Source organism: Trachemys scripta, chromosome 5 (genome assembly GCF_013100865.1).
Source record: "Trachemys scripta elegans isolate TJP31775 chromosome 5, CAS_Tse_1.0, whole genome shotgun sequence".
Lineage (NCBI taxonomy): Eukaryota > Metazoa > Chordata > Testudines > Emydidae > Trachemys > Trachemys scripta.
This window is the reverse complement of record NC_048302.1, coordinates 58352824-58376343: the sequence shown is the minus strand read 5'-3', so window position 1 is coordinate 58376343 and position 23520 is coordinate 58352824. Positions and strand designations below refer to the sequence as shown.

The 23520-nt window shown below is 40.7% G+C and overlaps 1 protein-coding gene across 2 annotated transcripts in view; it reads right to left on the bottom strand.

The window, feature by feature from the left end:
- Positions 1-23520, bottom strand: part of MND1 (meiotic nuclear divisions 1) — a 45800-nt gene that overhangs the window by 9467 nt on the left and 12813 nt on the right. For both annotated transcript variants that reach the window (XM_034772850.1, XM_034772851.1), the window contains exons 5-6: positions 10476-10550; positions 8318-8432 (exon numbers count right to left, since the gene is read on the bottom strand). In XM_034772850.1, coding sequence (XP_034628741.1) covers positions 8318-8432; positions 10476-10550 — 190 coding nt within the window. The remainder of the gene's footprint in view (positions 1-8317; positions 8433-10475; positions 10551-23520) is intronic.

Here is a 23520-nt window from a genome sequence, read left to right as displayed (position 1 = left end):
TAAACAACAGTCAACAATATCTGCATCAAAGAGCTCAGTGAGCTGTTTTAGTGGAAAGCCAAGTAAGCAAGGTTGTTCTAGTCCTTTGTTTAACAGTGGGACAGTACAAGTGATGCAACCAGTCTCTCTCTCTCTCTCTCTCTCTCTCTCTCAAAGTAGTCTCAAACATCTTCTCTCATTTCTTTAGTTTTTTTCTGGTAAATGCAGTTTCCATGTAATCTTTTTAAGACACCACCAAGTGAACTGCTGCTTATTCCGTCACTGAGAACTGATTGCAAATTGTGATGCTCCCCATTTAGTCACCTGTAGCCATTTGCCCACATCACAAAACCGATCACGTGTTCACCTACCCATTATATCAGCTCCACAAGATGGTTATGAAGATTTACCAGCTTAGGCACTAACCTACTTACACTAATTTCACTCCCCATCTTCCTTTTCAACATTTTTTTTCCTCTTAAAAAAAACAAAACAGTAATTTAAAACAAAACTAATGATCCTTCCCCTTCCTCTCCAAAAACAGTTAAATACCAGGGCAAGTACAATTATTCAGGGTTGAAGCAGAGCGTGTTGCAGGTGCTAGTTAAAGGCCTGATCCTGCAACTAGACTCATGAAGGCGAACCCCTATCCTGTGTTGAATCTTTGGAAGTGCCTGTGTTGAACCCCGTGGACAAGATGATTGCAAGATCTGTACCTAAAAGTTTGAATGAGCCACTTCATTATAAACCCTTGTTTTCACTTGCTCTTACAACTTTTGAAAAGATATTCCTTACAGGATTAAATGTCTCCTTTCTTCTCTCAGAACAAAGAGAAAAAAGGTTTTTTGAGTTTTTTTTCCCCTGCTCTAAAGCTGGAACAAAATATATTGAGCCAGTCATTCGATATATCAGTGTGGAAGAAAACATGCGTTCCAGCTTTTAAAACTGTGGGGTTTTTTTTGCTTAGCTAACTAAAACAGCTTCATTTTAAAATAAACTTGGCAGAGATACAAGTTCTCAGAGAGAACTCGTCACTTTGACTTGTTTGAATTTGTCTGAAGTGTAAATACCATGTATGCATCTATAATCTCAGATTCACAGTATTTGTCACATTAGTTTCTACTCCAGGCTGACTGTGAAACGTGTTCTTTAGCTACTGAATGTGTACAAAAATCAGACAGCAGTAGTTTAGAGAAATTCTCCACAGAAGTGGAGAACCTTATTTATTCAAACTTGACTTCTCTACAGAGTGTGCCAACAAAAACTGCAATTACTTGTGATCTATAATCTTCACCCAGGTTTTCAAATATTAAAAACTAGTGCATTCATGTGCAATTATACTCAGAAATGAGATTACTTAAAAATGACACCTGCTTACCAAATTGGTCTGTTCCCTATGTATGTTCCGTGACATCTGCTTATTTCACTCACGAAACAAGACTTCAGTTAACCAGTAAAGCCAGTACCAATGTGGATGGATTCTACTATGGCTCATGTTTCTTCAACAGAATTGTTAACTACATTCAAGCTGCAGAAGCTTTACTACTGGTGTCGATGCACAAGGCACAAAGAACACAACTGAACTATTGGATATCAGGTGCATATTGCATGGCTGGTAACTACAAAACATCTTTTTATTAGCAAAATGAGCACATTTGATCTGGAAGCTGTTGGAAAATAATCTCTCACTACGGGCCTGGTTCAACTCCCATTGACTTCAGTGGGCTTTGGACTGAGCTTAGTCATTTTTCACTTTTCTAAGTATAACTGCACTTTAAATAAGTGTGCCATGTAGCTCCTCACTCCAAAACATACCATATCCACAACATTATACATTAAAGGTATTTTAAAACAAAAAACCCTCATACAATATACTTTCCAATTTAAAAAAAAAATGAAAACCTTAATAGTTATGTACATCATTTGTATTTTGGAGAATTTTACATACAATTTACCTACTTCACTCATTTTTCGAGCCTCTCCAATTCCCTAAATTCATTCATTCCCCTTTGAGATTCCCCACTACCTTCGTTCCTCCGGAAATAGAAATTTTGTGTTAAGGAACAAACACAAATCCAATACTCGTGGAATAATAAAGTTTTTCTATCTTTAAATCTTGTAATACTTTTCTACATGGAATGACTTTTCAAATTAATCCAAAAGCAATGGCTTGCATAAAGCACAACAACTAGATTCTTCTACTCAAAGGATCAGTAGTGAAATAATTAAATCATCAGCAGCTTTCAGAGTTAGTTCTCAAAATAATAATGTAGAGTTCACACCTTTCACAATTATTGTTTCATTCTGTTAGTAGACTCAGCAAGTTAGTACTGCTTCCGTTCACAAGTGGAAAGTTGTCTTCAGCACCAGAAGAGTTAGAACTACAATTTGGTTTTAAAATGAAAAAAGATGGTTACTCACCTTCCTGTAACTGTTGTTCTTCCAGAGGTATTGTTCACGTCCATTCCAATCAGGTGCACGCATGCTGCGTGCATGGTTGTTGGAAACTTTTTCCCTCAGCAGCTCCCATCAGGTCAGCTAGGAAGCCCCCTGGAGTGGCGTCCTCATGGCACTCAATATATGACACTGCCGACCTGACCCCCCTTCAGTTCCTTCTTGCCAGCTAATTCGACAGAGAGGGAAGAGGGTGGGTATTGGAAAGGACGTGAACAATACATCTCGAAGAACAAGTTACAAGAAGGTGAGGAACTGTCTTTTCTTCTTCGAGTGCTTGTTCATGTCGATTCCAATCAGGTGACTCCCAAGCTCTCCCACGGGGGTGGGGTCAGAGTTAAGAAATCACTGATTGGTGAACTGCCCTGCTGAAAGCTGCGTCCTCTCTAGCATGCTGGGTGATGGCATAGTTGGTGGTAAACGTGTGCACCGAGGACTAGGTTGCCACTCTGCGAATCTCCTGAATGGGCACCTGGGCCAGGAAAGCGGTGGACGAGGCTTGAGCTCGTGTCGAGTGGGCTGTAATAGCTGGGGCTGGGTCCTCAGTGAGGTCATAACAGGTACGGATACAGTCCATGATCCAGGAAGAAATGAGTTGTCAGGAGACTGGAAGCCCCTTCATCCAGTCTGTCACTAGTACAAATAGTTCGACTTCCTGAAAGGGTTTGTGTGCTCAATGTAGAATGCTAACGCTCTCCGCACATCTAGTGAGTGAAGCCTCTGCTCCTGTGCATTAGCATGTGGCTTGGGATAGAAGACTGGTAGAAAAATGTCCTGGCCAATGTGGAATTGGGAATACCACCTTTGGCAGGAAGGCTGGGTACAGCCTGAGCTGTACTTTGTCCTTATGAAAGACTGTGTGGGGGGAGTCGGAGGTTAACGCTTTTAACTCTGACACCTTCCTGGCTGATGTGATGGCAACTAGGAATGCCACCTTCCACGAGAGATACAGAAGGGAGCACGTAGCCCATGGTTCGAATGGGGCCCCCATTAGCCTAGCGAGGACCAGATTGAGCTCTCAAGCAGGTACCGGCAGTCGGGACTGTGGATATAGCCTTTCCATGCCTTTCAGGAAATGGCCCACCAGAGGGTTGGTGAATACCGAGAGCCCCAACTCTCCTGGGTAGAATGCCAAGATGGCCGCGAGGTGTACTCTGATGGATGATCCAGTCAAACCTTGCTGCTTCAGATGCAGTAGATACTCCAGGATGAACGGTATATGTTCTTATGTATAGATGCCTGAAGTAGAGGTATGAGACTCTGCTCATACCAGCATGAGAACCTTTTCTACTTAGCTAGGTAAATGGCCCTGGTGGAAGGTTTCCTGCTACCAAGCAGCACCTCCCCCACAGATTCCGTGCCTTGGAGCTCCATTGGGTTTAACCATGAAGCTTCCAAGCCATGAGATGGAGGGATTGGAGGTCCGGGTGAAGGAGGCGACCGTGGTTCTGTGTGGTCAGAGCAGAGTGGAGCGGCAGTGCAATCGGGGTGTCCACTGACAGCTCCAGAAGAGTGGTGTACCAATGTTGGCATGGCCACGCAGGAGCCAGCAAAATTACCTCCACCTGGTCTCTGAGGGTCTTGAGCAGTACCTTGTGGACGAGTGGTATCGGCGGGAAGGCATACATTAGATGGTCCCCCTAGGGGAGCAAGAACACGTCCGAGATAGAGCCAGGACTGTGTTTGGAAGGAGCAAAATGGACACTTCCTGTTGCTCCTGGTGGTGAATAGGTCTACCCAGGGAAACCCCCACCTTTGGAAAATGGAATGTATGACGTCCAGACGGATGGACCACTCGTGACTGCGGAACGACTTGCTGAGGTGATCCGCAAGCTCGTTACATATTCCAGGGAGATCATTCACCTGGAGGCATCATGAGTGGGCTATACAAAAATCCCACAGCTGGAGAGCCTCCCAACAGAGAGGGGAAGAGTGGGCTCCCCCCTGCTTGTTTATGTAAAACATGGCGATGGTGTTGTCAGTCAGCACTGCCACACACTGAACCTGTATTCTGGTCTGGAAGGTCTGGCAGGCTAGTTTCACCGCTCTGAGCTCCTTTATATTGATGTGGAGCGGGATCTCAGACTGCGACCACCTACCCCGAATCTGTAGGTCTCCTCGGTGGGCCACCCAACGCAGGTCTGACGTGTCCGTTACAAAGGTCATGGATGGTTGAGGGGTGCTGAATGGGACTCCTTCGCGGACCATGCGAGGGTCCAGCCACCAGAATAGAGTATCTAAGACTCGCTCCGGCACTGTTACTACCAAGTCCAAAGGGCATCCCTTCAAAACCCGAGTGATAAGCTGAGGCGAGCCACGCCTGGAGAGGTCTGAACCTCAGCCTGGCATGCCTGACCACATAGGTGCATGCCACCATGTGTCCAAGGAGATGGAGGCATGTCCCTGTGGTTGCGGTGGGGTATTGTCTGAGAGTCTAAATGATGCCGGTCAGTGTTTGAAATCTGGACTCTGATAGTATCGCTCTTGCCTGAACCGAGTCCAGCACCGCCCCAATGAATGAATGAATGAATGATCCCACTCCACAATTTCTATAGTAACTACAAACAACAATACACTAACTACTAAAACAAGAAACCTGGTAGGACTAGGTAATAGGCTAAGGGAACACTTGCAAGCAAGTGAAATGCAGTTCCAACGCCAGCATGGATGGTAAGAGGGAACTGAAGGGGGGGTCAGGTCGGCAGGGTCCTATATTGAGCACGCCACTTCAAGGGGCTCCTTAGCCGACCTGACGGGAGCTGCTGACGGAAAAAGTTTCCGACAACCATGCATGTGGCATGCGCACACCTGATTGGAATCAACGTGAATAAGCACTCAAAGAAGAACTTAAAATATTGAAAACACCACTAGAAAAAACAAAGCCGGAGATACTTTGAAGTCCACACTATAGCTTGGACTTTCCATGGTGCCTATTTCCAGTGGTCTGACTCATGAACCAGTAGCTTAAAAGAGGAAATTTATTATCTGCTAACAAAACTCATTCTGCCTCCTATTACAAACCCTGGTTTAGATCAGGATGTGGCCAGATTTCATTATAAAGGCCTGGTCCCCACTAAGCCCCCACTTCGGACTAAGGTACGCAAATTCAGCTACGTTAATAACGTAGCTGAATTCGAAGTACCTTAGTCCGAACTTACCGCGGGTCCAGACGCGGCAGGGAGGCTCCCCCGTCGATGCCGCGTACTCCTCTCGCCGAGCTGGAGTACTGGCGTCGACGACGAGCACTTCCGGGATCGATCCCGGATCGATTTATCGCCTCTAAACCAGACGCAATGAATCGATCCCAGAAAATCGATTGCCTGCCGCTGGACCCTCCGGTAAGTGTAGACGTACCCAAAGTGTCCATTGCCCCACTATGTTCAAAATAGTTTTTGGCTATCCTTACACAGCTGCAGAAGCAATTAATTATTTTGGAGAGGTAACCTAGCTCCAACCTAGCATTGGTAGTGACACATGCCCTTAACTAGAGCCCTGCACAGATACAAAATTTGTATCTGCGTCAGATCTGCAAACATGATCAGGGGATATCTGCATCTACGGACATACAGCGGATATCTGCAGATTTGCAGGGCTTTACCCTTAACCACAGGCATGCAGACTCAGAATGACAACTATCTGGACAGTCCCAGCTAGAAATCCTGCCCATCAGCAACATAACTGATGAACAAACCTAATTTCTTGACTACTTATACTCTTACCTATCATTTATGATAATATTGGAGGAGAGGGAAGGAGGGAAAAGTTTGACTCCTACTACTCATGCTAAAATATTCACAAGATTATATAAACAGTTTGCAAACTGCTTCTTCAGAGTAAAATGCCTCCAAATACTTTCAGCTCACCATTCCAAAGCTAAAACTATAAAAACGCAGACATACTAGAAAACACTGATTAAACAGGAATGTTGATGGTCTTCCTCTAAAAGCCTGCCCTCAAATGTGAACATTTGTGTTCAGCCTGTACATAATTATTGTTGAGATTAACTACACTATGCACACACACACAGTAACCAAGATACAGATGCTGTGAGAACCATAACTACATATCCTCAATTTTGTTTCAATTATCAACTATAAATGTTGAATTAATATAGTCTGACATTAAATTTTCCTTTAGTCAAAAGGTTTAAGAATAAAAAATCTTGATGGACAGAAAATGGCTGCAGTTGCTTTTGTGTGTGCGTATCTAGTGCTTCACACCGTAAATAATTCCCTCCAACCCCATTTATAGACTTTATTGTCTTCACGGTAAATAGTAGGAGCAAAGAGATTAGATTTGATGCACACACTTATTTGGGGCCACTATTTCAAGGAGCTGAGCGGTTCTTGAGGTGCCCCGAACACCCTCAGCTCTCTTTGATTTCAAGCGTGTGTCAGGAGTAAATGACAATTGCTAGCCTGCTTCCCTTCTAGCATAACCCCCCAGACAGTCTAAAGAGTAGAGTTAGACCGCAATTGAGCCTCCTCATAGTCCAGGGGTGGGCAAACTTTTTGGCCCGAGGGCCACATCTGGGTATGGAAATTGTATGGCAGGCCATGAATGCTCATGAAATTGGGGGTTGGGGCATAGGAGGGGGTGAGGCTCCAGCTGGGGGTGCAGGCCCTGGGGTGGGGCCAGAAATGAGGAGTTCAGGATGCAGGAGGGGGCTCCGGGTTGGGGGGGTGAGGGCTCCGGCTGGGGGTGAGGGTTTGGGGGTGCAGGAGGGTGCTCTGGGCTGGGACTGAGAGGGGTTTGGAGGGTAGGAGAGAGATCGGGGCTGGGGCAGGGGCCCGGGAGAGGACAGGGGTGCAGGCTCCGGGCAACGCTTACCTCAAGCAGCCCCTGAAAGCAGCGGCATATCCCCCTTCTGCCTCCTACACAAAGGCATGGCCAGGCGGCTCTGCGAATTGCCCCATCCGCAGGCGCCACCCCTGCAGCTCCCATTGGCCGGGGTTCCCGGCCAACGGGAACTGCGGGGGCTGCATTTGGGACGGGGGCAGCATGCAGAGCTCCCTGGCTGCCCCTATGCATAGGAGCCGGAGTGGGGAAATGCCACTGCTTCCAGGAGTTGGGCGGAGCGAGGCCAATCCCTGACCCCGTTCCCCAGCTGGAGTGCCAGAGCAGGGCAAGCCCCGGACCCTGCTCCCCAGCGGGAGCTCGAGGGACAGATTAGAACATCTGAAGGGCCCCGGACCGTAGTTTGCCCACCTGTCATAGTCCAACCACCCAGATGGCTGAGGGAATTGACACTCCTGCTCTTAAGCCCAGCAGCAGGGCCCTGGCTACTCAAAGCATTTGCCCACAGCTGCACTAGCTCCTTCTCCTGCCTTGTTCCTGCCCTGCCCCAGCCTTGGACCCAGCCCTTCTGCCTTCTCTGACTCCTGGTGGCTCAGTTCTGAACTTTGGCTCCAATTCCTGACTCTGACTTGACTTTTGGCTCTGGTATCTGGCCTCCGGCTCTGGTTCTCGTTCTCTCTCTCTCTCTCTCTCTCTCTCTCTCTCACACACACACACACACATTCTCTTTCCTTGCTCCCAACTCGTGCTCCGACTACTAGGCCTGACTGCCCATGTCCCAGTCTGTAACAGTTTATCAGTAATGAGTTATAAATTATAGAATAGAAGCAGTAGCAACCTCTATTTAGGTTACTTAACACTCTTGATTATAAAATAAAATGTCAGAAGAATTTTTAGAGCTTTTACAACTCTTTGGTTTGCAGCAGCAACTTGAAATTTGGCAGAGGAAGTTTGCCTTTTGTGCCCACATGAAAATCCATTCAGCTGTGCACAAGTTATGAGCTGTTGAAAAGCACCATTTTTCCTTCAGTGTTTGGTTCTTTTTGTGAAATTTTAATACATTAAAGCTACACAATGTACAACTTACGGATTTCTTCAACAACATCTGGATCACATTCTTTGTATTGATCTATTTCTGCCTTTAGGTGCTCTTTTTTCTGCCGGAGAGCAGCAAGTTCCTTTGTTAGGGCAACACGTTCTGCCTGGGTTCAGAGCATTTTGGGAGAAACCAACAGTAAAGAAAATTAAATAGGCAATAATTATACTACTACTCCTACTACTACACATTTATGCAAAATGCAAATATCATTTTGCTCTCCAAAACTATCAGATGCTCCATTTCCTACTATTTTAAGGTAGGCAAACCAATCCTGCTCTTTATGCACATTCAAAATACCCTGTTTCAAAGTGAGTCTTCAGTGCATAATGAATGCAAGATCAAGGCAAAGTGGTTAACCAAATCAAAATTATTCTAAGTAATCAAACTGTTCTTTGTTCCTAGTTATACACATGGGTAAATAAGGATTGGGATCACATCTCAGATCCTCACCACACTACCTATACACGTTATGATCATTCATAATCAATAACTTGCAATTGTTTCTTTAGTGTACCTGACTGCTTCCACTGAGCCCTTACTGTAAACACACTATTATATGTAATCTTGATAACTTTTTAGCAACTAAAAATATGCCAGCGCATGTATATCAGTGAAACAGTCGGTTTCCAGTTTAGATGAACTTGTGAGGGAGAAATATAAATATAGTGAATCAATTAAATGCAATACTGTGTGAATTGAACTTGAACTTTATTATGATAATTGAGAATAGTGTAAATGAGAAAGATAATTCTAGCTTAAAGTTAAAATAAAAACACATAATATTAAAAGAGCCACACTCTTCCATTCTAAACACTTTAATGCAGGAGTTCTCAAACTGGGGGTTGGGACCCCTCAGGGGGTCATGAGGTTATTACATGGGCGGTCGCGGGCTGTCAGCCACCACCCCAAACCCCACTTTACCTCCAGCATTTATAATGGTGTTAAATATATTTTAAAAGTTTTTAATTGATGAGGGGGGGGAGGGTTGCACTCAGAGGCTTGCTATGTAAAAGGGGTCACTAGTACAAAAGTTTGAGAACCACTGCTTTAATGTGTGTGGATATAGCATCTCTCTGAGAGAGTCTCTTTCTTACTACAGTAATTGATTACTCAGAGTACTGAATGAATAATAATAATAAAATTAAAAATATAGCCTATTTTAAAGAAGAGACTTTACGTTATAATTTTATGTCATTAATGGTACCATACAGTAGACCAATTAGTGAGAGTAACAAAAATCTATTACAAAGTTATACACATGTATTGTAGGGTGTAGAAAAAAAATGTATGATGTTATTTGAGAACTAGTACGCAGTCATGTAATTCAAGATTGTGTATCCATAACTTTCACATTTTCTGATACCTAGATACTTGATTGTGCAATACTAATGTTCTCTTGACAGTTTTTTTAATGGAATTATTGTTTCTATAACAAAAACCTTACCTCTGTTTCACATCATTTTAGGGCAGCAGCAATCTCCAAAGTACAAAAACTAATTCAAATATTTCAGATCTATACTGTCCCTCCAAAGAACATCATCTACTTCAAATATACTACTGATCAGTAAGAACCTAGATTTACCTTCCCTAATGCTCAGTTTAGCTAGGATACTGTATGAAAGACATTTCCACCTAACATGCCTATGAAGTGGCATGTTTTAAGTTTCGTTTGACAGTGTTTCTTCAACAGTTTCAACACAGAAAGGATCTTGGTTAAATTTAGCCAGATTAAAATCAAGATCCAAATTTTAAACAACCACCTAAATTCACAGATAGCTGGGTTCATTTGGCCATTCAGCAACCTCTGGCATTTCAGCACATACTTATGATTAGTTTAGTTTGGGGGTTTGTTTGTTTTATTTTCAGTCTGATCCAGGTTTATAAAGAGCAGCTCTCAAACAATCACAAAATTTCCCACCCTGTGAAACACCCACCTGGTACTCACCACAGATCAAAATCAGCTGGGCCATCAGCAATTGCTGTCTAGCAAGCCTGATATTTTCCCCCTCCCTCATCCTCTCTTCCAATATTTAGCCATTCTATTAAGATTTTCAATTATTTTATGTAAAACTGTAACATGTTAACATCTACAGATTGTACATCCTCACAGACAGATTCTTTAATGAAAAAATGAACAGAAACTTACAGTCTCTTGGCGTCCGATTTTTGATTTCTCAATGCTTTGCTGTAACCTCTCTTTCTTCTGGCTACTTTCAGCCAACTGAGGAAGGAAAAACAGAATCCAATCAACATATTTTATTAGGTATTTAAAGGTTGGATTTTATAAATGTATTCATAGACTGGGTGTCATATATTGAGTTTTCCCCTTCATGGCACATCATTTTGCTACCTCATTCATCACCAATAATAGCCCTGTTTCCTATCAAACCCAAGAAGCCAACCTTGGTATAAGAGGCTTCATGATACAGAAACATAATGCTGCTGTTACCTCTCCCCCCACTGCATCCCTACCAAGCAATGACTAATGTGTGCATATTGTGATAGATAAACCTGGTGTTTATGACCCTTCCCAAAGTCTGGTAAGTCCTGTGCACTGCCACAACCACCTGGTTTGTAGTAAGTCCATAGAGTGCAAAAGTTGTGGTCCCCAAAATCCTGCTCCCCTGTTCTGCTAAATTGCATTGATGATGCTATGGCTGGAGCCATCTGCCTGTATGCGTGTGGGAAGCTGCACAACTACTCGCTTATTTATATAGCATCTACTTTCTATTCTGGACAAGATTTACCAATATACGGAGCAACTGTAATCACGCTCTGAAAGAGTGGAAGATTCCCCCACCCCCATTAACAGTGATCAATTATATAAAAGTTACACTAACAAGTAAGGCACATAAATTTTGGGTGAATTAAGTCCAACTATTCCCTCATTGCTGTCAGTGAAAATAACCACAAGCTCAGTGAAGACTTGGAAGAAAATTATTTTCAGTGCTTATGGATCAATGTCCTAATAGCAAAAGCACATAATGGGGTACTTGTTGGTGTCTGCTACAGTCCACCAAATCACACTAGGGAACAGGATGACTGGCCTCTTAAGCACTTATCTATACTGTTTATGAAAAAAGGCTGCATGATCACGCGAGGACTTCAGTCTGAGTCACATAAGCTGGAGGGTTCATGCTGCCAGTGCTAAAACGTTTTCAGAATTTCTAGAAATTACAAATGACAATTTTCTAATTTAAGAAGTGTTGAATACAACATGGGGAAATTCTATAGGAGACCTCAAACTAAGATTTGGTGCTAGCTTAGGTACAAGTGATCATGACTTGATCATACTGTTGGCACAGAAAAAATTTGAAGTCCAAATAAGTACTTACACACACTGAAGAAGAGCTCTGTGTGGCTTGAAAGCTTGTCTCTCTTACCAACAGAAGTTGGTCCAATAAAAGATATTACCTCACCCACATCATCTCTCTTATATCCTGGGACCAACACAGCTGCAACTACACAGTGCGCTCGCACTCCCCCACCCCCACCCACTGCTATAAAACTGCCAATTTCTCAAAGCTGAAAACAATTATGAGCCAAATCAGGTGGAAGAATTTAAACAGAAAAATATGAATTATAATTGGGAATTGTTTAAGAACATTTTACTAAGTATCCAAAAAGCCACAATTGAGAAAGGAGGCCACACTGGTTAAAAAAAACAGCCTGTCTTAGAGGAGTAGTGAAAACAACAAGAAAAAAAATTATAACACAACTATAAGAAGCTAGGAATTGTAAGAAATGGGTAAGGGAAGCAAAAGGATACTTGGAGAAATCTATGGCCACCAGCAATAAAGACAATAAGGAGGAGGTTTTTTAATTAAAATTTGTCTATTTGACAGTGAGGAATCATCATCAGAGAATATGTTTCTAGTGGGATCCCACAGGGATCAATTCTTAGCACTTTGCTACTTAATATTTTTATCAATAATCTGGGGAAAAAATGAAATCAATTGATAATATTTGCAGATGACAAAAAGTTGGAGGAGTGGCAAATAATTAAAAGAACAGGTCACTGACACAGAGCAATCTGGATTGCCTGGTAAATTTGGTGCAAGCAAATACTTTGTGTTTCAATAAAGCCAAATATAAAAAGTCATACATCTAGGAACAAAGAATGTAGGCCATACTTACAGGATAAAGGACTATCTTGGGAAGCAGGGATTCTGAAAAGGACTTGGGGGGGGGGGGTCAGGGTGGTAATCAGTTGAACACGTTGTCCCAGTGCAACCACTGTGGCCAAAAGGGCTAATGTGATCCGTGGATGCATAAACAGGGGAGTAGTAAATAGGAGCCGGGAGGTTATTTTACCTCTATATTTGGCACTGGTGCAACTGCTGGCAGAATATTGGGTCTGGGTCTGGTGTCCACAATTCAAGAAAGACATTGATAAATTGAAGAGGGTTCAGAGAATAGCCACAAGAATGATCTTCAAGGAGCTTAATCTGTTTAGTTTAACCCATAGACTGTTATGGGGTGACTTGAACAGAGTCTATAAGTATCTACAAGAGTAACAAATATTTAATAATGGGCTCTTCAATCTAGCAGACAAAGATATAACAAGACCCAATGGCTGAAAATGGAAGATAAACAAATTCAGATGGAAAAAAAGATGTAAATTTTTTACCAGTGAGGGTAATGAACAACTGGAATAATTTACTAAGGATCGCCAAGTGATTCCCCATCACTGGCAATTTTTAAAACAATATTGTAAAAAATATGCTCTGTTCAAATTATTTTGAGGAAGTTCTATAGCCTGAGTTATACGGTTGTTCAGACCACCGGCCTTAGACTCTATGAATGTGTACTGTCAGCACACTCAGGGTATATCTACCCTGCAAATAAAAAGATGTATTCTTAACTAGGGGTTAGGTAACTTGGATTAAAAATAGCAGCAACAATACAGCAACTCAGTCTTTAACTCACGCTGGCAACTTGAGGTAAAGCCTAAAGGAAAGCCTAGGGTTGAACTCGAACTGATGACATGAGTTGCCATGTCTTCACTGCTATTTTAACCCAAGTTAGCTAACCTGAGTTTAGCTAACACACTTTTTTTTTTCCCCTTTGGGGGTGGAGGGGGAGAGGAAGCACAGAAATATCCTCATTACTGTGGCTGGCCACCGGGCTAGCCCCTTAGGCATCTCAATAATTCAATTAAAAGTTTAATAAAGGAACGTTAATCCCTGCCTTGCAGGGAATGTTGGGGTGACCAATTATATCATGTTTGTTCAGCACTTTGGAAGAAGTACTGTTGTCTACCTTCCAGTTCAGTTTGTAATAAAGGATAAAAAATAAATGGACAGTGAAGATTTACAATATATTGTATAAAGGTCATTGCTAGGATTCCATTGAGTCAATTAATTGATATATGCTTTGAAGAGGAACATTTATACATTCCCCCTGCACAAGAACAGTAGTTTTCACAGTTTCACACCCCTTGCTCTTCCTTGTGGTGCAGTCAAAGACTGAAACCTTCCTGAAATCTAGTTTAGTTTAAACAATATATGCATTATCTTAAAGTGCTGATCTCTTATTTTTCAGAGCAACAGTGAAATTTTTTCTTGGATATCTTCCTTCTAGATCCCAAATTCTCAACCTCACTAACCACTAATATCCCTCCAACCATGTAACCTGCCTATCACATTAGAACAGCTATAAATCTGCCATAAGTCATTCAAACATAGACCTTAGTGTGTATACTGGACAGGAATCAAACCAAAGGTCCCATATGCCAACCACCAAGAGCATTTTTCAGCTGTTACACTGGTATCATTTTGGTCTTTAAAAGAAATATTATCATAGTTGGTTTCTTTTAGTCAAGCAACCTAACCAAAGATGGTAAGACAACATAACTACCATAGCAGGTGGGGATAGTGCACATGATAGTTACCGAGTTCCAACAACTATTCCAACATCCCTTTTTCAGACGCTCATAATTTAGTCAAATTAATTCCTTCTGGGTTTAAATTCTCCATGCTTTGTCTTAGTCCAGAGGTTAGCACTGGTATGCTTTTTAGTTTGAACAAAAAGCAGACTATTTTTTTTATACATGCAGTTTTTTTATACAAAACATACGCTCCTTTCTATATTATAGAAACCCTGCTCATCACTGAAGAGATTAGATAAACTGGATCTTAGAAGGCATGGAGATGAGGGTAATTTTACAGCATTTATTACACTATATTTTGTTCTGATCAGCAATTATATGCAAGAGTAGCTCATCAGCTGGAGATAGAAAGCAGTCTAACAAAATATAGATATACAGAACAGAGTGGAATCTAGTGAAATTCATCTAATAAAACATTAAAAATAGACCCATTAAGTTAAAAATCATAATCCTTGCACTAACACGAAGTGTATACAACACTACAAAAATACCACTCTCCAACTATTACTAACTAAACCAATAAGCCTATTTATAAAGTAGATAAGTCTGTAAGCCAAGTCACTGTACTGAATTGGTTTCTGCTGTACTACTCAGGGTTACACTCAGCTGCAGACTCAAAGGTCTGTTGATACAATTATTTCTCTTAGACATATATAGTTCCAATCACACACCTGCTGAATAAAGCAGGGTAGAGATACTTAAGATATACGTTTGCTAGCGAATTACACTGCCAGGAAACTCACAACAGAAGCAGTGTATCTGTGATAAAAAATGTACCATACAGCAGTTTTGCTCTGCTCTCCAGAGATCACGGATACCAAAGGCATTATCATCAGTCACAAAGTGCCACTGCGGTACATAACATTGCACAATAACTAAACTGAACTCATGTAGGAACAGGTTCCACAATGACACACTGGATACAGAAAAAACAGTTTTGGGGAAGGACAGACAAAGGACATGTTGATTATATACCACATAATGTCAAAAAATAGTTTTTTAAAGAAGTTTCTGAAATTGAAAGGAAAAGGAGAAACTTGAAATACATTAATTGGGCAGTTGTTCCAAGCCTGCTGAGCAGCATGAAAGAAGGGATGCAATCTGGACCTGGTGAAGGAGTCAAAGAAAGCAATCAAAATAGTGAAGCACAGGAAGCATAAGAGAAGATGAAGGCAGAGCTATAAGAATCAGAGGGATAGCCGTGTTAGTCTGAATCTGTAAAAAGCAACAGAGAGTCCTGTGGCACCTTAAAGACTAACAGAAGTATTGGGAGTGGACTGGACAGTCACTACGCAAGAGGATAAATGGACACAAGTCAGATATCAGGAATGGCAATATACGAAAACCTGTAGGAGAACACTTCAACCTCCCTGGCCACACAATAGCAGATGTAAAGGTAGCCATCTTACAGCAAAAAAACTTCAGCACCAGACTCCAAAAAGAAACTGCTGAGCTCCAGTTCATTTGCAAATTTGACACCATCAGATCAGGATTAAACAAAGACTGTGAATGGCTATCCAACTACAGAAGCAGTTTCTCCTCCCTTGGTGTTCACACCTCAACTGCTAGCAGAGCACCTCATCCTCCCTGATTGAACTAACCTCGTTATCTCCATACTGATTTATACCTGCCTCTGGAGATTTCCATTACTTGCATCATAAGAAGTGAGGTTCTTACCCACGAAAGCTTATGCTCCCAATACTTCTGTTAGTCTTTAAGGTGCCACAGGACCCTCTGGAGCTATAAGAAGAATCTAGACTCCAGACAATGGGGTATGCATAATAGGCTTCCATAGAAGGGGGGCGGGGAATCATAAGAGGGATGACGAGTAGAATGGAAGAATGGAGAACAGCAAGAGTAAGAAGAAAGAAACCAGTCCCACTACATTTCTAGACTCTTGAGGGAAGCCTCTTCTTTTGGGGGATGGGGGAGAAGAGAAAGAGAGAGAGAGAAAACATTTAGTACAAAAGCTCTTTTCTTTTTGCATGTGTCTAAATGTACCATAAAAAGACAGATTAGCTCAGATGAACGTAATCTTTGAAAGAATTAATTTAAAAATCTGGAGAAAAATAATCAATCCCACTTTAGCAAAAATTGCATACTAAAGTTTTCTTACACTGCTCATAGTGGAAAAGTGGTAAACAAAACAATTTCTCCTGAACATTATTTTTAAAACCACACACAATGTATTTCATCTCCAACACCAGTAAGATTTGTTACTATTGAACTGCAAAGGATTTTTATAATTGAACAATTATGGTTTATGTTTCTCAATGATAAAAAGTCAATGCTTTGGACAATTTAAGGATAAATAATCATATTTAAAACACCTATTTTGTACTGTGATGTTTCACGTTAGGCATTTCAAATAAAGCCAGCAGGGGACAAGGGGAATGGGTCGAGTTGGAAAGTAATATTTGTTGTTTTCAGTAGTTTTCCATTAAATATTTTTGCAATGATGCTTTTAGTCAGTTTCATTTTGTTCTCTGTTCTTAATACTAGTTCCTAGAAAAGCAAATATCATACCCTTTGAAAAATATATGACAATTGACTAAAGAGCTGTACTTTATATCTGAACACCTACTACTTTCCTCATACATTGATTAGGAGTTGAAAGTGTGTACTTTTCCATCAGCAGCAATCCTTGAGTTAAATACTGCAATGCCAAATTCAATAAGAATTTAGCGGTCATTAGTAAAAAGTGAAATAGCAGGTAACAAGTTTGAAGAGGCTTTGACTTAAACAGCACCAGGGTACAAAAAAATTAAAAACAAAGTAATTAATAGCACTAGTTAGCAGAACTGGAATTAATGAATGAAGAAATAGTCATGCTAGCAGGAATTCCTGAATAAAGGAAGGTTTCAGAGTAACAGCCGTGTTAGTCTGTATCCGCAANTTGGAATTCAGTTACTAGTGTGAGGGTTGTTGTATCTATGGCAAGGAGAGAGAGAGGTCAAAAATTTCAAAAACGGATACTTAATATTAGAGTCCTAAGTCCTTGTTAGATGGCTAAGTAAGGGGCCTGATTTTCAGTAGTACTAATTATATTGACTTCACTAAGAGTTCATGGCTGCTCAATGCTATTGAAATTCAGGCCACTTACAGTCTTAGGAGCCTAACTTTTAGGCACCCAGTTTTATGGTCTTGACAACTCTCAATCATATATTTGTAAAAGGAGTCAATATATTTTTCCAATCATGATTCCCTGCAAAAATATCTTCCTTTATTCACAAAAAGAAGAACAGGAGTATTTGTGGCACCTTAGAGACTAACAAATTTATTAGAGCATAAGCTTTCGTGGACTACAGCATCCGAAGAAGTGGGCTGTAGTCCACGAAAGCTTATGCTCTAATAAATTTGTTAGTCTCTAAGGTGCCACAAATACTCCTGTTCTTCTTTTTGTGAATAAAGGAAGATATTTTTGCAGGGAATCATGATTGGAAAAATATATTGACTCCTTTTACAAATATATGATTGAGAGTTGTCAAGACCATAAAACTGGGTGCCTAAAAGTTAGGCTCCTAAGACTGTAAGTGGCCTGAATTTCAATAGCATTGAGCAGCCATGAACTCTTAGTGAAGTCAATATAATTAGTACTACTGAAAATCAGGCCCCTTACTTAGCCATCTAACAAGGACTTAGGACTCTAATATTAAGTATCCGTTTTTGAAATTTTTGACCTCTCTCTCTCCTTGCCATAGATACAACAACCCTCACACTAGTAACTGAATTCCAAGACTTGAAAGGAAGCAGTTTTTAATACTGTCATTTTAATCTGGGATTAATTCTTCTCACACTTAATCATTAATGCTTCTTCAGAGAAAATATTTTATTTTTATTTATTTTGTTATCTATCTGTAATGCCAGTTGTAAACTCTACAGTTTGGAAACAGAAAATAATAAATCCAGACCAAGTTTTTTTTAATTAAACAAAAGATGGATTTGACAAAAGATAGAGAATGAGGACTTGCATATGATTAAGTGGAAGAATTAAGTTTCTCGGACTGCTTTCAGAGCTGGTGTAATTGGCAAGACTTGAGGGACAGATGGCTGTCTACTCAGATATCAAGTATGCCAAATCAACCTGAACAAAAATGAGAACAAGCAGAAATGCCTCATTCCTTATCCTTGCTTTACAACTGCAAGCAATCTTACAGTAAGAGCTGAAACAACAATCAAAAAGATACATCTGACAAAACAGTGCAAGTTTTTAACATGTGCAATACCCCATTGTTTTTCTTAGTGCACAATTTAGAATTTGCTGAATTGGGAAATAAGAGAACAAGTGGAGATTAATAGTTACCAGGTCAGTGGACAGCAGAAAGAATACTGAGGAACGTTACCCTTAAAAAAAATGAAAGTCTTCTTTTGACAACTTTTACCTAAAAGGCTTTTCAATGATTGCTGTTTCTAACTCCGTTGCCAACTCTGTCTGCATATCTATTCAAGGGACACCATCATAGGACCTAACCACTTCAGCCACACCATCAGGGGCTCATTCACTTGCACATCTATCAATGTGATATATGCCATCATGTGCCAGCAATGCCCCTCTGCAATGTACATTGGCCAAACTGGACAGTCTCTACGCAAAAGAATAAATGGACACAAATCTGACATCAGGAATTATAACATTCAAAAACCAGTAGGAGAACACTTCAATCTCCCTGGTCACTCAATAACAGACTTAAAGGTGCAATTTTTCAACAACTTCAAAAACAGACTCCAACAAGAAACTGCAGAACTGGAATTAATTTGCAAACTGCACACCATAAAATTAGGCTTTTCATTTAAAATTAAATTAAAATGCAGAGCCCCCCAGACCGGTGGCCAGGACCCAGGCAGTGTGAGTGTCACTGAAAATCAGCTTGCGTGCCGCCTTCGGCACACGTGCCATAGATTGCCTATCCCTGAATTATAGTATTAAAGGAGGTTCCCAAATAGTCATTCTGAGACTTACTGAATTCAGACTCATTAAAGCACATGTATTTTAAAATCTAAGATGCAAAAAGGTAATAAAAATTTGGAAAACCATAGTTTAACTTTAAACAAAAGCAGTCTCAGCATCTTGCAGGAAATGATTCCAGAGCAGTGAATTATACAGAACTTTATAAACCACATTAATGCCAACATAAGACAGATACCATCAAGTATATTCGTAGCCCTAGTATCACCATAGGAAAGCCAATAGTTACAATACACGTAGTTCCATTACTGGCCCAAACATGTGCCTAATCTGCTCACACTAAAGTTGAGGCAAAAGTTTTAATACATTTAATATGTGCAATGTTAATTTTGTATCATTCTAGTCATGTGCTACCAACTTAAATGCCTTACAAAAGTCTAAATATATTACTTCAACACTATTACCTTTATCAGCCAAACTTATAATGGCATAAAAAATACTAAATTAGTTTGACAAGATCTATTTTCCATAAACCTTTGCTGATTGGCATTAATTATATTAGTATCCTTTTAATTCTTTATCAACCAAGTCCCATATCAGCTATTCCACTATTTTGCTTTGGATCAATATCAAGTTGACAGATCTATATTTATTCAGGTTGTTCCATTTTTTTTTTTTTTTTTTAAATATTGACACATTAGCTTTCTTCCAGTTCCCTGAACTTCCCCAGTGTTCCAAGACTTATTGAAAACCAACAATGATCCAGAGAACTCCTTGATCAACTCTTTTAAAACTCTTGCATGCAAGTTATCTGGACCTGCTGCTGGGAAAAGTTTGGAAGAGAATAAAACTTTTTTGTCTACTCCCATCAAAAAGAAACTGTTTAGAAAACAGTTGTTCAACTCTGTCGGTAATGTTTCTCTTGGCAGAGAGATAGAGGTTCATTTGGTACTTCTTATTCTATAGGCTATTGGAAACAAGATTTGTTGCAGAAATCATGTGATTGAAGATGTTTGCCAACTTTACTATTCACACTTCTTCTTGTGGTTCTCAAGAGGGAAGCTGGGTTAGAAAGCAGTGGTAAAATCCTGACCTTACTTAAGTCAATGGGAGTTTTTCCATGAACTTCAACGGGGCCCGGATTCCACCCTGGGTGTTTAGCAGAAAACCAACAGGAAGATGGGAAATTAAAAAACAAAAGCACCCAAACAACAGTGACATCCACAATGAAAAGGGAATTAAAAACAAGGTTAATTGCCATGTTGCTGATTGCACAACAGGATTACTGCCTAGAATGTATTCACACTGTTCACTAAGAACTGAGAAAAAAGGATGGGAAAGTGTCTACTAAGCGACCAAATGCATCACTTTTGATAATGCAATGGAGTTTTCCTGAAAAGACAAGCATGTACATAGCCGTAATGAAAGCTGAACCACAACACTGCAATATCCAAGAATAAAATTTCGTATTTTCTTGGTTCTGAATAGATGAGTCAGACTCCATTGCTAGTGAGCAGCTGAATAATTCGGGTGTGGTTTTGTAATTCCTAAAAGACTGAAACAAGTGTTAAATTGCAAAAGCAGTTGTTAAACTGACTGCCCCAGGCTTGTCTTCACCAGGATTTCAAAGTGTGTTAGAACATGTTAGCAAACACCTATTCTAAACCTCTAGTGTAGACTTTGACATATGCTAGTTGGTCAGGCAGAATCATAGGCTTAATTGTTGAGTTACACCAGGGAGGAATTTAGCCCATGGTTTCACATTTACAGACATGTCTGTTCACAACTCAGTGTTTGTTTTGACTAATAGAAAGGTGTGTTGTTAGATCATCCTAGTTAACACATTCTAAAGCTGAAGAAAGAGGTTTAGGCCAGGTTTACAGTACAGACCTATACTGGTGTGAAAAATCCACACACCTGAGCTAAATAGTTGTACCAACCTACCCCACCTGTCCTCCCTTCCCCCATGTCCTCCTCCCCCGTAGACAGTGCCATGTTGGCGGAAAAGCATCTCCCACCAACATAGCTACCCATATCTTGGGGAGGTTGATTAACTACGCCAACAGGAGAGCTTTTCCCATCCTCAGAGGAGCGTCTTCACTATAGGCTGCGCTACAGCCGTAGCACTATATGTGATGAAAAGCCCTTAAACTCTCCACTTGAAAAATAAGTAGTTAAATCCTGCAAGTCTTCAGAGTTAACACTTCACTGAAGTAACTGGGGGTGAAAGTGTTCACCCCTCTCATACAACTATTTATTCAGGCTCTCTGCAAACAAAGGTCTTGTCTACACTAGGAACACTAGGATACAAAAATCGACCACCGACAAAGCTCTTAGAGTCCTATCTTCACTACAGCCACATTTGTTACTAACAGCAAAAAATACAAGTCCTAAATACAACTTTCATAGCACTGACACATAGCACAGACTGCATAGGGTCAGTTAAATTCAGTACACATGAGAAAGGATCACCTTCTACCAAACCACTAAATATTTTTTTCTTCATAATGAAAGCATACGTTTTACAGATTCTGAAACAGATGAAGGGAGGGGACAATAAATATACACCATACAAATGGACCTGGAGAAGACAGACAAAAGGGAAACATATCACACTGCACATTGTAGGCTGTAGGACTATAATCAAAAGTGTGTGATGTGCTAAAGAAGTGGGATGATAACTTACAATTATTTGCTGCTTTACATGTTATGACATGAGAGACTTGCTGACTGGATTTGGAAAGCATTAAGAAAACGTATGCAAGTGCTCATGTAAGAAAGAATATAAACACTTAGATGTAACTAATTGTTTTAAGTCTGTAACCATAGACAGAACATTTCATCATCTAGTAAAAATAAGTGTCCACATTTTCTTTAGAAAGACCTACTTACAGAATAGTGAGGATCCAGAAGGAAACAAGCAAGTCCACTTGTCTTTTCTTACTGAAGTACTATCCAATTCCCTTCCCTTTCAATAACTCAGAATAATGGGTCCAAGAAACCTAAAGAATGTCTTAGGCCCAGCCTATGCAGTTTTTGGACCAATATAATTGCATCAGTTAGGGGTGTGATTTTTTTCCAGAAGTAGTTACACCAGTACAACCCTTATTGTGAAGGCAGGTATACCGATATAAAGGGGCTCATACCAGTGTAGTTTATTCCCCTTCCCATACGAGACTAGCCATACTGATATAAAGCACGCTTGTATTACTATAACTGCATATACACTAGGGTGACAATTATCACTTTAACTATACCAGTAGAGTATAACTAGTGTATGTAGATAAGCTCTCAAATAATAAGTGCGATTTTAATGCAGCTACTGCAGGATATTCCAAGGAAAATATTCATCAATATGAGAGAGAGTTTATGATAAGATATGCCACAGGGCAAAATAATGACTATAGCATATTAATTTCATTATTCAGCTACAGGCTATGTGTTCTTTTAAATAAATTGTACTCAGTCAGACTTGTAATGACATGTCCAAAGACAAATCATTTGCATTCAACAAGGCAGTTGTAATGGTGCGTTTGGGTGAACAAGGCTGGAGTTTTGGCACACACCAATTTGGTTGCTCAGCTTCTTATTTACATTGTGGCAGGTTTTTTAATTGGCCATTTTGCAGATCTCTCAAGTTGCCTGGTCTCTACCTTATCTGGACACTAATGAGATGATGAATTTTACTACTTTTGCTAGGAACCTAATTCCAAAATAGGTCAGTGGAGGAGAGTTAAACTGATCTAGTTTTTCAAAGAATTAAAAACCTTGTTAAAACGTCAAACAGGAACCAGCACAGCGGTACTCCCATGTGGCAAAAATTGATTTAATTTCCAACCCCTGCAGATACTCAACCGGACACCGTGCCTGGAAATGCTGTAAGATCATCCTGCTGAGCATAGGAAGCAGTTCATGTTATAATTTGCACTCACATCGTGCCTTTCATTTGACAGTTTCAGATGTCACACAAGGGTGTCGTGAGGCTTTACTAACATTAATGAGGCCGCACAACATACCCGTGAGGGAGCACATACCCGTGAGGGAGCTGTTGTTTAAACTCACTATAAAAATTGGTGATCTGAGGCACAAAGAGGGTAAGTGACTTGCCCTGCAAGTCAGTGGTGGAACCAGGAACAGAGATGAGGGCAATAATTCTGACTCAGTAGCCATGCAGCGTCATTGTCATGTTAGCATCTCTTTCAACTCATCCAAAGCACTTGACTACATGACTGCCAATACATCTGGAACACCCTGCTCCTATTAGTGATGGTCAGGATTGCAGTGCTTCCTCCATGCTGCCTTACAGCACTTTGAAAATTGCGCTGGCTTGTGAAAACCAGAGGAATTATGGGATACCAGAAAAGGAATCATGGGAGCTTGTGAATCTGACCCAAG